At 38.3% G+C, this 15553-nt stretch overlaps 1 protein-coding gene across 1 annotated transcript in view; it reads right to left on the bottom strand.

Annotated features, from left to right (window-relative positions):
* Window positions 1-9635: 9635 nt before the first annotated feature.
* The window catches only part of DDB1 (damage specific DNA binding protein 1), a 36096-nt gene continuing 30178 nt past the window's right edge, over window positions 9636-15553 (bottom strand). The window contains exons 23-27 of the mRNA XM_089520724.1: window positions 15380-15489; window positions 15098-15267; window positions 14649-14751; window positions 10585-10708; window positions 9636-10379 (exon numbers count right to left, since the gene is read on the bottom strand). Of these exons, the coding sequence (XP_089376850.1) occupies window positions 10296-10379; window positions 10585-10708; window positions 14649-14751; window positions 15098-15267; window positions 15380-15489 (591 nt within the window). The 3' untranslated portion in view covers window positions 9636-10295. The remainder of the gene's footprint in view (window positions 10380-10584; window positions 10709-14648; window positions 14752-15097; window positions 15268-15379; window positions 15490-15553) is intronic.

The following is a 15553-nucleotide window of genomic DNA, read 5'->3' on the forward strand; positions in this document are numbered from 1 at the left end:
GCAAATCTCCCATGATGCCCTGCTGCAATTTGCCCCATTTACTTCTGGTGGCCCTTTTCGCTTTCAGGGCAACCGGGGCTCCATTGGAGCTCTCTCTCTGCTTCCCTCTCCCTCCTCACTGCAACTTCTTGCGGAGCAGCCTGGCATATCCCTGGCAGCCAAATTCAAAGGGATCCTCCGTGTCAGAGCCCCATCCATTTCATCCACATGTACATCTATCCTCCTGTCAATCTCCACATCTATCTCATATATGCACAGACACACAGACACACACATATCCCTGGCAGCCAAATTCAAAGGGATCCTCCATGTCAGAGCCCCCATCCATTTCATCCACATGTACATCTATCCTAAGGATGTATACTAATGTTTTTGAAATAGATGTGAAGGAAATGAAACATGAGGATGGAGGGAGAGATAGAACTCCCAGAATTCCATAGCCTCGAGCCAAGGACCCCACAACAAACTCCAACTCCCATAATAGTAAAACTTTATTTTTAAAATAATTATAATTATTATTATTATTATTTAGGTAATTAGTTTGCTGAGGCACCAGAGCTCTCTGGCAGAGAAGGCTCAATGTCTCTGGACGCTACAGTTCCCAGAATGCCATAGCACTGAGCCAGGACAGTTTAACTGGAGTTAAACTGGATTATCTCCCCAGTGGGGATGCAACTTAAGAGAAGGCAACTGAATGACAGGAGGATGGATGTAGATATAGATATAGATATAGCTCTTTAAGGGCTTTTGGACTTCAGCTCCCAGAATCCCAGGCTATTGGCCAACATGGCTGAGGCTTCTGGGAGCTGAAGTCCAGGATCCTTTAAAGGGCACAGTTTGGAGACCACTGGGATAGATGTCGATGTGGCTGAAATGGATCGGGGCTCTGACATGGAGGACCCTTTGAATTTGGCTACCAGGGATGGGAAACTAGAAGGGAGGAAGAAAGGTGAAGCTGTCATTCCCATGAAAGTGGAACCAGGCTCCCTTCTTCACTCCGGAAGTGCAAAGGTTCAGGATGCGTCCAGAGCCCCACTGACCATGCGCAAGGGTCCCAATTCGAATCGTTGAATCATCATGGTATGCACTGATGTGGAAATACAATTTGCACTCACTCCGCTTTGCCTGAATCCGCATCACGTGACTTCCTTCGATTCGATTCCCCGTCAGTTCGGAAGGGCATCGGAACAGCGACCAGGTATGAAAATACATTCTCGTTATCACGTGAATGCGAATCGCCCGATCTGCAGAAGCCCCGGATCTGAGCTGCAAAGACCTCGTCTGATAAACGCCTAAGATACCATATTGCTAGCAGAAAACATCACAGACTTGAAACAATAAGGCTTAATGCTGAACACGAAGAAAACAAAACTCATGACCATGGAAGAACTACATAAATTCAATCTAGACAATGAAGAAAAAGATTAGGAATGGGAAGGGCAGCTATGAAAGAACTAGAGAAGATCCTAAAGAGCAAAGACATACAACTGAGCACTAAAATCAAAATTGCCCAAGCCATAGTATTTCTCATTACCACGTACAGATGTTGAGAGCTGGACAGTGAAGAATAGGAAAAGATTCAACTCATTTGAAATGTGCTGCTGGAAAAGAGTGCTGAGGATACTGTGGACAGCCCAAAAAACAAACAGAAATCCCCCTGGAAGCCAAGATGGCGAAACTGAGACTGTCATATATTGGCCACATCATAAGAAGGCAAGCCAAACTTGGAAAGGTGGAGGGCAGTAGAAAAAGAGGTGGACCACATGCCAGATGAATAGACTCAAACAGGGAGGCCATGGACATGAATCTATGGCACTTGAGCAGAGGAGTGGAGAATAGGTGGCCTTGGAGATGTCTCATACACGGGGTTGCCATGAGATAGGACTGAATCAAGGGCAGTTAACAACAAATAAATACCATTCAGTTCAAAAGGCCCAGATTTAAGTAAATGGTAATGCAACATTGATTGAAATACAAAAGGAAACTAGACAAGGTTGTTCACTCTCAACTTTGCTGTTTATTTTGGCATTGGAAACCCCGAGAGATATCAGACAAGATGACAGAATCTGTGGAGTGAGGGTTTTAAAAAAGTACAGTATAAGCTGAGGGCTTATGTGAATGACCTTGTGATAATGACACAAAACACATTGGATTGAATGAAGGCTTTTCTGGGGGAGAAATAAGGCGTTTGAGGCATGTGCTGGGTTCAAAGTGAACTGTGATAAAACAAAATTGTTGACTAAAAATATGTCCCCAGAAGAGGAAAATGAATTAATGGCTCTTTCAAATTTCAAGTGGAAAAAAGGAGGATTAAATGTTTGGGACATAATTATAAAGAATAACAGTTTACTATTTCAAAACAATTGTGAAAAAGTATGGAAAGAGATTAAGAGATTTAGAAAAACTGGGAAAGTTAAATTCATCCCTTTTGGAAGAATTGCAGTAATAAAAGCAAATATTTTGCCAAGGCTTTTATTTTTCTTTCAAATGATTCCCATTATAAGAAATGAAATACCTTTTGTGCACTGCCAGAAAGAAACCTCCAAATTTGTTTGGCAAGAAAAGAAACCCAGAATAAAATTTAAAACAATGTATGATGCTAAAGAAAGGGGTGGTTTGGCGTTCCTAATATTAAATTGTATTATAAGGTCTATTGTTGTCTATGGCTGAAGGAGTGGATATCACCTACAGAGGCTCTTGGAATTTGGAAGATCATGATTTAAAAATTGGGTGCCATTGCTATCTTTGGTATGATAAAATTAAGGCACATGCTGAATTTAAAAATCATTCTATTAGAAAGGCTCTTTTACAAGTTTGGTATAAGTATAAGCAGATACTTTTTCCTAAGATAAGATTAGCCACCTCACTGCAGGAAGATTTTTTCAAAGGAAAGAATGGGATAAAAATTGAAGATAGCTGTTTTAAAAGGATGTTTTGTACTTTGAACTAGACAGCTGGAAGTTTAGCTCAAAAGAGATGTTTCTTAAGGAAGACAAAGATTGTAATTTATTTCCTTCTATCTTAAGGACAGATTTAATCAAGATGAGAGAAATGCAAAAATAGAGGTTGTAGAAAATGAATTTTATGCAGCAAAGATGCTGAATTTGATGATTGCAAGGTTGGCAGATTGGCAGTTTGAGACCCATGTGCCACTTGACGGAATGAGCTCCCGTCGCTAGCCCCATCCTCTGCCAACCTAGCAGTTTGAAAGCATGTCAAAGTGCAAGCAGATAAATAGGTACCAGGAAAGGTAACAGCATTCTCTGCACTTTGGCGTTTAGTCATGCTGGCCACATGACTATGGAGTTGTCTTTGACAATGCTGGCTCCCTTGGCTTAGTAACGGAGGAGTCAGACATGGCTAGACAATCAAATCAAAGGGGAAACCGTTACCTTTTAAAGATGATGAATATGTAATTTTAAAACGTGTATAAATGGTTTTTGAAATTAGAGACAGAAGATGGACCCAACATTTTGGGTATAACAATTTGGGGGGAAATTTCCAATGATATAAAATTTACTTTGAGCAGCAATTTAAAAGAAAACTTATGTAAGATTACAGTGGACCCTTGTTATACACTGGGGTTTGGTTCCAAGATTCCCCGTGAATAACAAAATCCATGTATGCTCAAGTCCCATTAAATATAATGACATAGCAAAATGGTGTCCCTTATAAAAAAATGGAAAATCAAGGTTTGATATTTGAAATTTATACTTTATTGGAACATTTTCAAACCATGTATGCTTGAATCCGTGTATAAAAAATTCATGTATAAGAAGGGACAACTGTATATTGAGATGCTATCTAACTCCAAATTAGTTGTCGAAAATGTCTAAGAATGTTTTAAACCAATGCTGGGGATGTCAAGATAAGGAGGGCTCCTTCCTTCGTATGTGGTGGACTTGTAAGAAGTTGAAAAGCTATTGGTCTAAGATATATATGTTAATTTTAAAAAATAAAGGTAGATTTTGTAATATCCACTATGTATTTCTAATTACTAATTTCATGAACAAATAATACCTTTGCTATACTGTATGTAACACCCCAATATGTAAGACATAAATTAATAATATAAGCAATTTACTTAAAAAGTTCATATGTTGTCCAGTCAGAAGACTTAGCAAGCCAGAAATCATCATAGAAACTTTGCTAAATAAAAAAATTCAAACGAGAAACTTTGCAGGCTGATAATCAAAATGGAAGGTTTTAAGTCAGGCAGATTCATTACGAAGAAGTGAAATACTGTCTTGCAAGTTGTAATCCCACTTTGGAAGCTGACAATCACTGTAGAAACTTTGCAGACTAAGAAATCCAATTGGGAAGCTTTGTTGTTGTTAACTGCCCCCAGGTTGACCCTGATTCACGGTGACCATGTGGATGAGACATCCTGTCTTCCACTGCTGTACTTAGTTCCTGCAATTGCATGCCTGTGACTTCTCTGGTTGAGTCTATCCATTTGGCATATGGCCTCCCTCTCTTTCTACTACCCTCTACTTTTCCTAGCATTATTGTCTTTTCTAAAGAGTCATGCCTTCTCAGGATGTGGCCAAAGTACAACAGCCTCAGTTTGATCATCCTGGCTTCGATCTGTTCAAAGACTCATTTGTTTGTCTTTGTCCATGGTACCCTCACCACTCTCTCCAGCACCACATCTCAAGTGAGTTAATCCTCTTCATTTCCACTTTCTAAACTGTCCAGCTCTCACATCCAGACATGGTTGTAGAGAATACAAATGCTTGGGTGATTTTAACCTTCGTATTCAGTTGAACATCTTTACTCTTTAGGATCTTGTCTAATTCTTTCATGACTGCCCTACCCATTCCTAGACTTCCTCTCCGCTGTCTATATTGAATTTATGTAGATCTGTGGTCATTATTTTTGTTTTCTTTACATTCAGCATTAAGTCTGCCTTTGCACTTTCATCTTTGACCTTCCCTTATAATTGTTTCATGTCTGTGATGTTTTCTTTTTTTCCTTTTTTTTTCCATTTTTAAATATTTATTAGTAGAATGAAATTAATAAATGTTATTATAATAAATTGATAAAACAAAATATTGGTTAATTCGCCTTACAATAATATATAAAAACTTTTACATAATATCCCCCATACATATAATATATCCCTTTATATTCCATTCTTTACTACTTTATCTAAATCTAATTCATATTTCTTTTCATCATATACTTTTCATAATTCCCCCGCTCCCCCCGCTTCCCCCTTCCCCCAAGTGCTCCCCATCACCAGAGCCTAATATCTTCTTATTACTCTACCTCCAGAATTGTAGCTCTTCCTCTGGTGGTAAGACACCTTCTTCTTTTACTAAAACCTTTTGTACAAATGTTTTCCATATTGCTTCGAAATCATTTCTCTTGATTATTCCTCTTCTAAACTTAATTCCACTAGTTAACTTATCATTAATTGCTATTTGCCATATCTCTCTATACCAATCTTGTATTTGTAAATCTCCCTGGTCTTTCCACTTTTTTGCTATCATTAATCTCGCCGCTGTTAATAAATTTGTAATTAATTCCTTTATAACTTGGGTGCAGTTAGTTTTATCATATAAAGATAATAAAGCTATCTTTGGACAAAATTCTAAATCAATTTTTGTTATTTCTTTTATCTCTTCAAATACAATTTGCCAAAATTTCCTTACGGTTCTGCAACCCCACCACATATGCATATAAGTGCCTATCTCTTGACACCCTCTCCAACATAACCTTGAATAATTCTTATTTATATAACTTAACCTTACAGGCATTAAATACCATTTCCAAATTATTTTAGTCTGCGATGTTTTCTGCTAGTAGTATGGTTTCATCTGCATATCTTAGATTGTTGATACTCTTTCCTATCTTCTCCCTTCCTTCTTCTGAGTCTAAACCTATTCTTCATATGGTATTTTCTGTGTACAAGTTGGATAAGTAGAGTGACAGAAAGGAGCCTTGCCTCACCCCTTTGCCCCGCTGGTCACTTCTTTCCAGGATGAAAAGAAGCCATTGTTGAGCACTTTTGGGGTTCGGCCGGTCGACCAATTACAAATCCATATAACAGTTACTTTGTCTAGCCCACATTTTACAAGTTTGTTTGCAAGAATGTCATGGGAAACCTTGTCAAAGGCCTTACTGAAATCAAGATACAGTGGAACCTCGGGATACGAAATACCCGGGTTACGAATTTTTCGGGACCCGAAAAAAACCCATAGGAAATTATTGATCCGGGTTACGAAAGTTTTTTCGGGTCCCGAAAAAACTTTTGGTGCTTTTCGGCGCGATTTTACACCAAATCGCGGCTTTTCCCCATTAGCGGCTATGGGGATTCGGCTTGCGAAAGCCGTTCGGGTTACGAAAGCGGCCGCGGAACGAATTAATTTCGTAACCCGAGGCTCTACTGTATACTATATCCACAGCATTCCCTTCATCTAACAAGCTGGTAGTTTTATCAAAAAAAGAGATCAGATTTGTCTGGCATGACTTGTTTCTCTGAAACCCATGTTGACTTTTTATGATTATGGAATTGCCTTCTAGATGTTCACAGACTCTCTGTTTAATGATCTGCTCTACAATCTTTCCTGGTACTGATGTCAGACTAACTGGACAATAATTGTTGGGATCCTCTTTTTTTCCCTTTTTGAAGATGGGGACTAGGTTTGCCCTCCTCCAGTCTGCTGGGACTTCTTCTGTTCTCCAGGAATAAATAACGTGGTGGTTTTTTTTCCTGGAATTTCTCAGGGTGCTTCCTTAGCCATCATATGTTTGCATTGTAGTCCCTGGTGCCTCTTCTTTTCCTGAACCCTGCTTGAACCTCTTAGATTTCTCTCTCCAAGTATGGTTGGAGTCTATGTTGCAGAATATTGTGCATAATGTTGCTTGCATGGGAGATTAATGCTATTGTTTTATAAGTTGTTGCAATCTTTTGTGTCCCCCTTTTTGTGGATGGGGATGCATATTGATAACTTCCAATCTACTAGCGACTGTTTTATTTTCCATATTTGTTGGCACATTTTAGTTGGCAGTAGAGTTTATTCTGTCTGCATGGATTGTAGCAGTTCAGTTGGAGTATCATCTGTTCCTGATTATTTATTATTTCCAATTTCTCTAAGTGCAGCTTCCACTTCACTATCTAAAATTTGGGGTTCATCTTCGTATGGTTCTTAATTCCATGCATCATTCATTTTTTCATCTCTTTTATATATAACACTTCGGTGTATTGCATCCAACGTGTTTTTATTTCTTCTTGGTCTTGTAGTATGTTCCTCCTATCTCAGAGAATCCTGACTCCTGATTTGAACTTTCTTTTGGATTCCCAAATTTTACAGGCTTTGCAAACCTTTGTGAAGCTTTGTAGGCTGATAATTTTGCAGCCAACATGGCAGAAGATGACTATTTCCCAGGCATGTATAAAGTCATTTCAGCTTGCTTGCTGTCATGCTTTCAGAATACACCTTTGTAATATTACCAGAAATGTTTCGGTTGGACATTATGGATTAAAAAATGGATAATATGGATTACTTCTTTGATACATGATGACATCAGCAAAGTTATTGTCTACACAAACATCAAAACAGACTGAAGTACTGATGACGGAAGAATGGATTGTTAAGGTTGCTAAGTAAACCCAAATTAACGTGTTTGTAAAACTGACAGATTGTAACAATCATATCCATGCAGAACTTTATACACAGATACAATTGTTACATATATCGTGCCCTAATTAACATTTTTAGGTGGTACAAACCCAGGAGATCTATAAAATGATCCTGATAATAATCAATATGTAATGCAGCCCTAAACTTCATCAGGTCATCAATAGCAGCTGCTGCTGACTTAATGGGATACTTGCATTAGTTACAAACCATGATGCATGTGTGTGTAAAGTTCAAATAATTAGTTGCTTTTCTTCCTTGTCTACAAAATTCTTGTTAGAAACATTTAACAAAATAATTATACAAATTATAAACACATCATGAAGTATGTTAACACAGAAGTTTCAAAAGGACATTCATATATTTAGAGAGAGGGCTAAACTGTTCTCATGACTGGGAGGATAGGCGCCATTATGGGTGAGGTACGAATAGTATGGGCTAAGTGTTCCACCAATTCTCAGCCTTTTTGTTTTCTGTGGATAATGGTAACTGCAGTCCATCACATCTGGCAGCAACAAGTTAGGGATGTCCTAATACAAATAACCAGAAGCCTGCAAGCTATATTCTACCCAGTTGCTCATTATGAATTAAACATGCTTGCACCTTCAAGTATTTTGATCAATGAAAACAAAAGTAATTGATATTACCGAAATAAGGAAGCAGTACCATATCTGCATTTGCAGATACTTCCCAAGGAAGAAGAGTGGGGTGGACTTTTCACATGCAAGACACTCTTTATCTGAAACAGAGGCTGTTTTTCTTCAATGAGAGGAAACATGGAAAGTACAAGACATTTGTGATGACTGCTTTCAGACATATTGGATGCATATAGAGTTGCTGAACACATTGTGGAGATGCTTCAGCAACAAGCAGGGTCACTAACACCTCTGCTGAGAAGCCATCCCCACCTGACAGCAGCAGCAGATGAGGAGCAGGACTATTCCATCAGCTCAGCTGTGAGACAACTTTCTGCCTTTTTATGTCATTCAGCTGTACACGCTCCAGATAGTTATTATAAGAATGTTGTAACCAGTGGACAAGTTTGTATTTTCCCTCTTCTCTCTGCCATTCTCCTTTTCTTCCCTGAAATCTCAGATCTCTTAATCATTCCTTCTGGGAGTACAATCAGGCTCCTTGGACATGAGCTCCATACAAAGGTTTAGAGAGCCCTGAGTTAGATTGCAGCACATGAACTTCAAAAAAACAGCACTTCCTTGACACTCTGCTTCCATTAGAAAACTTTCTGTAGCACTGAATGTCTTATGGGAATTAGCTGTATTTGACACTAGCTACCTTAGCATCTCATCTTAGTAACTGCAGCATAATTACAGCAACATAAATAATGAACCTGAGTGGCTGCTAGCAACAGTGCGTTGGCATCTCTTTGAAGGGATGGGAAGTGATGGTCATCTGGCACATGGGATGGATTTATAGAGGACATAATCTTTATGCTACAATACTCCAAGTACTGGGAATTTTGCCTTTAAAAAGTGAAGAGATATTTAGCAAGTATTCTGTCCTTGGCTGGACAGCATGTAGCAGGCAACAGACCAAAATTAGTGAAGGTCTCTCTTTCATCTGTAGAGAAAAGACTGTGACACTCTTAGAATACTGCTTTCTGGTGCAACTGAAAACCAAGCTCTTTTTTTCCTCCTTGGGAATATGCCTATCATTTTTTATTACAAGGAAGATAATCATGTATTGACATCACATTTCTTTGGCCAGGAAAGAGAAAACAAACAGTGATCCATCCCTTCTGCTACTAAATTATCAGCCTCATTAGGCTTCCTTTGTAAGCCTACCTATACAGAGAGATTTTTGGAGTAAAAGAAACACTAATGGAAAAAGATTAAGAGAAAGATTAGACAGGGTCACATGGTTAGAAATGAATAAAATAAGTGAAATGCTATAATCAGAAGAGTATCTAATCAAAAATATTTTTTGTTATACAGTAATGCAGAGGAAGATTATGACAACAGTAACCAAACCTTTTCCTTTTGGACTACTTTTATTTGGTAAAATTCCAAAGCCAACAACAGAAAATTTTGTTTTTCAGCCCCTTCTCCCTGAATGAGTAGCCAGGCCTGGGGGTAGAGAGGCCTTCTACCCACACTCGGGTTTCTTACCCAAACAGGCACCTCTATGAGCTAGAGTAGGCATCACTTCCATCTCCCTAATGCCACCTAGCCACGTTGCATTAAAAATGGATGAAGAAGAAAATGGGGGTGGGGAGAGAAAAGAAAGACTCCCACTTCAAAATACAAGGAACAACAAAAAATAATAAATCTAAAAAGATAGTAAAAGACAACAACAAATGAGTTGTGGGAAGAGTCTAGGTAAGGGGCGTACCTTTGCCAACTGCTAGCTGTTGCTCAAAGGAACAACTGGTTAGGACCAGGATTGAGTTGGCAGATGAGAGCCACAGAATGAGCTAATCCAAGCAGTGGATGATATCATCAACAGCCAACATTTGCACCCCTAAGTCCCCAGCGAAATGGCTTCATAATATAGATTCTCCACTTCCACCCAGGCACACTGCTACTGTCTCTAGTGTTACAGTGCAACTGGATAGGGAGTCCCAGCTGCAGGGGGGAAAAGACTCCATAGGCTAGCATGGAGGAAGGTGCTAGGAAATCTCTCTTCATCCAGCTAGTGGATACGGGTGAGTTCCTCCACAATCTTGATCAGGTCATCCACTGTGGCCTCTCTCTTCATTCCACTGCCATCATCAATCTGAAAGAAGCAAAAAGCATCAAGAGAAGTACTACCTTCTGAAGAAACAGTAGCAGGAATGTACATCTCTTCCTAAGATATTCATCACTGCAACTCTCTGTTTATTCAGAAATAGGTCCTGCTAACTTTAATAGCACTTGTTCCAGCATAATTTTCAGGGTTTTTTTTCACTCATAAGAAAGGCTGCCTCAAAAACTTATCTCACCTGTAGGTTAGCCACCACTTCCTGCATTTTGGGTCGACTGATGTCTAGAAAGCTTTCAATTAAATCTCCATCAATAAATCCAGTAGCTGGCTCTGTCTTGCGTTCTGTGTGAAATGATCTCCAAGTGCAATCAAGAATTAAGGAAACAAAATTTTCAGCTATGCATCCTTAGATTTTCTTAACACCACCAAAAATATAAAATAAAATAAATCTATCACAGGTATATGAGTCTCATATTTTTCATACACCCCCCACACATACAACATATAAATAATAATAATAATAATAATAATAATAATAATAATAATAATATAATTAGTCAGATTTTAGAGCAAGAAGTACAAATATATAGTTTCAAGCATAATAAGAGTTTCTAGTCATGTTATTATGTTGCAGCAAAACCAGTAAAGAATCCTGTGGTGTCTCAAAGACAAACAACTTGACTATGGTTGAAAACACACTGCAGAAATAATCCAGTTTGAGACTGCTTTAACTGCCCTGGCTCAATGCAAGGGAATTCTGAGAATTGTAGTTATGTGAAACATTTAGCCTTCTCTGGCACAGAGCTCTGGATACACAATAAACTACAATTCCTAGGATTCCCTAGCCCCAAGCCAGGGCAGTTAAAGCAGTCTCAAACTACATTATTTCTGGAGTGTTTTGGACCTTTGTCATACATTTTTAGTAACACTATTTACTTCATCAGATGTAAAATGTTTTAGTCCCCTAGTCTTCCAAGACATCATTTCTAAGGGACTGAATATAATACAGGTTGAGTATCCTTTATTCAAAATGCCTGAGACCAAAAGTATTTTGGATTTTGGAATATGTGCATATAAGTAATAAGATATTTTGGAGACGCAACCCAAGTCCAAACGTAAAATTCATTTATATTTCATATGTACCTAATGAACATAACCTGAAGGTAATTTTATACACAGCATTTTAATAGTTTTGTGCATGAAACAAAGTTTGTGTACATTGACCCATCAGAAAGTAAAAATGTCACTATCTGAGCCACCCATGTGGACAATTTTAGATTTTGGGGTATTTCAGATTTCTGGATAAGGATACTCAACCTGGAATAAAAACCACCAACAACCACTGCCACCATCCTAAGAACATACTGCATAGAGGAGGGTAACAGCTACCATCTCTGCAAAGCACCACTGAACCATTTGATCAGCATCCTTTATACTTACTACATTTGAATTCCCTCTGACCTAACTGTTTATAACTTCCCGCTCCTCCTCACCAGCATATGCATGTATCTGCCAACTTACTTTTGACACTTCAGGCATCTGATGAAGTGGACCATGTTCATGAAAGCTTATGCCACAGTAACTTTCTTAGCCCTTAAGGTGCCACAAGACCATTTGTAATAAATAACAGAAGTGGTCCGTCTGTAAAGAGGTTATAAGCTTACATGCATAAGTTAAAAACATGGTTGACTTCAGAGGGGAACTTTTTAATAGGTTAAAATATCATGTTTCTGGGCATGCAAAACCAGTATTTAACAAGAAATTCCAGATCCAGATGTTTTATACCATAACATAATCCTCCCTTGCCAATGGAGAATAAAGTTTGCTTTAACAGGCAGGTAACTCTCAGATCTTCAGTAATTTATGGAATCTCAATTTTTGTTCAGAAGGGTTTGTTTTTTAACTAGATTTTTAAAATGGACTTCATCATGGGGGCGGGGGGGGGGGGAAGCTCCTCGTCTGATGAACTGATAAAGGAGGCAAGTGTGACATAACTGCTTACTGACAAAACTAACCCAGAGGCTATACATTAAACATGCCAGTCTGACAAAAAAAAAAAAAAAAATCTCTTCACCATAAGACATCTTGGATTTTGTGACATCTGTGAAGCAGCAAATATCACATGCTGCCAAACTACAGAAATATCCTGCTTACCCCTTCTATGCTATTTAGGAAGCTTATTACAATTTTATAGAACTACTAAAAATACACTCATATTTAAGGTGTATTACCTAGCAAATGCCTAAAAGGTTTCTAAATTATGTGTCCCCTCCTATTAAACTAGTCGTACCTGTCATGAATTCCTTTTTATCCAGAGTGTGTTTCAAAGCTGTGTGTATGATAAAAATTTGCAACACATCTTCCACACTTCCAGGTCTTTCTCTTTTTCAGATCATTCATTTATCCCAAATATTGGAACTGAAAGACCAAGACCAACACACTGTTTGGTATTAACAAAGCAGAGGGTGTCACCTTGAAAGGCTAGAGTATTGATAATTGCCATTCAGACTGGTGGCACACATTCCCTCAGTATCAAAACAGACTTGACAGCCACTCTTGGATACTTCCATGTCAACAAGACAGCAATAAGATAATACATCACCATTTGCAATTTCTTGCACAAAACATCCCCATTATTTAGTCTGCTGGGAAGACCTTGTCTATTTATGAAGGCACAATCTAAGTTAATTACCTTCTGGGAAGAGAAAGCAGTTAACTTTATATGAATTACAGACTTCTGCATTTGTAGTCTAGCCTATTGGTCCAATTACCTTTCTAAAAATAGGAACTTTATAAGGAATTTATAAGGGGACAGTGTCCTTCAAAGCAGGTGCTTCAAAGTAAACCTGAGGTCTGATAAATTGTTTGTACCTTTTTGAAACACTCAGATGTATCATTCTCTCTTTTGTTCACAGTGCAACCCTATGCATATCTACTTAGAAGTAATCCCCAGTGAATAAAATAGTTTTCTCTTAGGATAACTATGTATGGGATTGCAGCCTCAGTGTAACATATTCATGATAAATGGCAGTGAATTATCCAGAATACTTAGCAATAGGCAATATGAGTGCAAAGTTCTTTCCCCCCCCCCCCCCAACAAATCTCTTCCTGGCTATCTTCTACTTTATACAATAACTTTTTATTCTGCGGACAGAACATGTTAATGACCATCATCCAAAATGTCAATTTTACTATCCCACTTGACCCTGCTTTCATCAACTTTGCTGTTTAAAAATTAAAAAATGAAGTGAAATGCTGGCTCATCTGTCCCCATCTTTCTTATCTCCCTGTTGCCTTTGAAAGAATTAATCATTCCAATTTTAGACACCTGCGAGTATCAGGAATTTGTCCTTTTCAATCACCCTTACTGAGATTTCATTAATATTGCTCTTATCCTATGTGTCAGCAAAGTACCTCAGCACTCAAGTTATTATTCCTCTTTTTCCCTTGTACATCCACTGAAGAATCATATGGAACTCACTATATTCACTCCAATTGTCTTAAGTATGCTCTTGTCTCTTTTGGTTCTCCAATAACTTCTCAGTAAAAGCATCTTCTGATCTTTCTATTGCATAGACTTGCATTACTAATTATGTAACTCCCCAGGAATGAACTCATGTTCTCCACTGATATTAATAAGACACCAGTGATATTCTTGCCTGGATCCAAAGATATTCACGTTCATGTCCCAGCTTCTCCTTGATCATTAGGAAACACTCTGTGGCCTGAGTAGCTTCTCCACACATTTCTCTTATTGCCATCTTCTTTGCTCATCTGGCCTTAATATTTTGACTGTAAATCTCCTGATTTCCATACTTCCCTTATTTTTGTCCTGAGTGCTGCAGCTCATGTCACCTGTCTTCACTGTATGAGTTTCCACACTGGATCTTTTATTTATTTTAATATTTTTATCCTTCTTATTTTCAAGACTTTCATTTCTATTGTGATGCCTATGTATTATTCACTGTGCTCTGCTCATCTTTTAGTTGTTGTCCTTTACTTTTGACCTTTTATTTTGGAAAGTCTTAGTTATGATAGTAGCACAAGACAATTCACACGTTTAAACGATTTTTAGACATTTCTATTTTGGAGAAATATTTTTCATTTCTTTTCCTTCTTCTATCCTTAGCTCTGCTATAGTTATCCTGAATACTTCATCCCTTAATTCCTCACTTCTTTGTGTTGTAGGTTCTAGACATTTGATTGAAGACCAGGCTGTAAAAATATTTTTTGAAAATGGCCTAAATAGTGCAAAGCATTTTATATGTTAATTAGGACAATGACAAGACAAGAAAAGGATATAAGGAGTGTTCAATCTTTCCTACACTCTTAATGACTTTGTTGAGCCTGTTCTGCACATCCAGCAGGAGGTTATACCAGCTTTCTGACAAAGACGTCACCAGCCCTATGAAAAGGAAAGGTTAGGCATTAAAATTTTGTTAAAAAATAAAAGCCACTACCACCAAATGTTTACCCTCTGAACACTTATTTTGGTTAAGGTAGATTTGGCTGATACTGCCTTTATCTAAAATTGATTTACAAAACATAACTGTGCATCCCCCCTATTTTTTTTTTCTTTCTCTTTTAGTCTCAGTTACTCCAATTTCTTGAAAAGTTTAACTTCCCTTTAACAGTTTGCTATCACCATTACCCAGAGCAAGCCCCATATTCCAAAGTCTGCCAAGAATGATGGGGGTGTTATCCCCATATTATATCAGGGGACAGAAGTCTCTGCATGGCTCTAACCTTACCAATCATTCCATTGACTGTGCCAAAGAGCACAGAACCCTGTGTCGGTGTGGATGTTTCACCAAGATTCTGCATGACCAGGGACCCATGGCAGAAAACATTGACAAACTCGCCCAAATGGAAGAGCCCAAATTCTTGCAGGTGCTGACGTTCCTCATCGGTTGTAGCAGCACTGCAAGATAAAAAACCTGTCAGAAAAAGGGACAAGGCAACATCTCTCCTGTACTCCCTATGCAGATGCCACCTTCTTCCCTCTGTTCCACTTTTACAGGAAAGTATCTCACCTGTCCTTCTGGCACACAAACAAGTTGAAAGCATTCTCTGCCCCTAGGAAGTTGTCATCATCCAAAATCTCCACAGCACTCATCCAATTTGGATTAAAGTCACGAGCAATCTGAAAAAGAGGGATATAACACTTGTTATTGGTTTTCCAGTTCTCATTGCAAAACACATTTCTA

The sequence above is a fragment of the Sceloporus occidentalis genome, unplaced genomic scaffold (genome assembly GCF_023333645.1).
Source record: "Sceloporus occidentalis isolate IW3139 unplaced genomic scaffold, rSceOcc1.0.p SCAF_4, whole genome shotgun sequence".
NCBI lineage: Eukaryota > Metazoa > Chordata > Lepidosauria > Squamata > Phrynosomatidae > Sceloporus > Sceloporus occidentalis.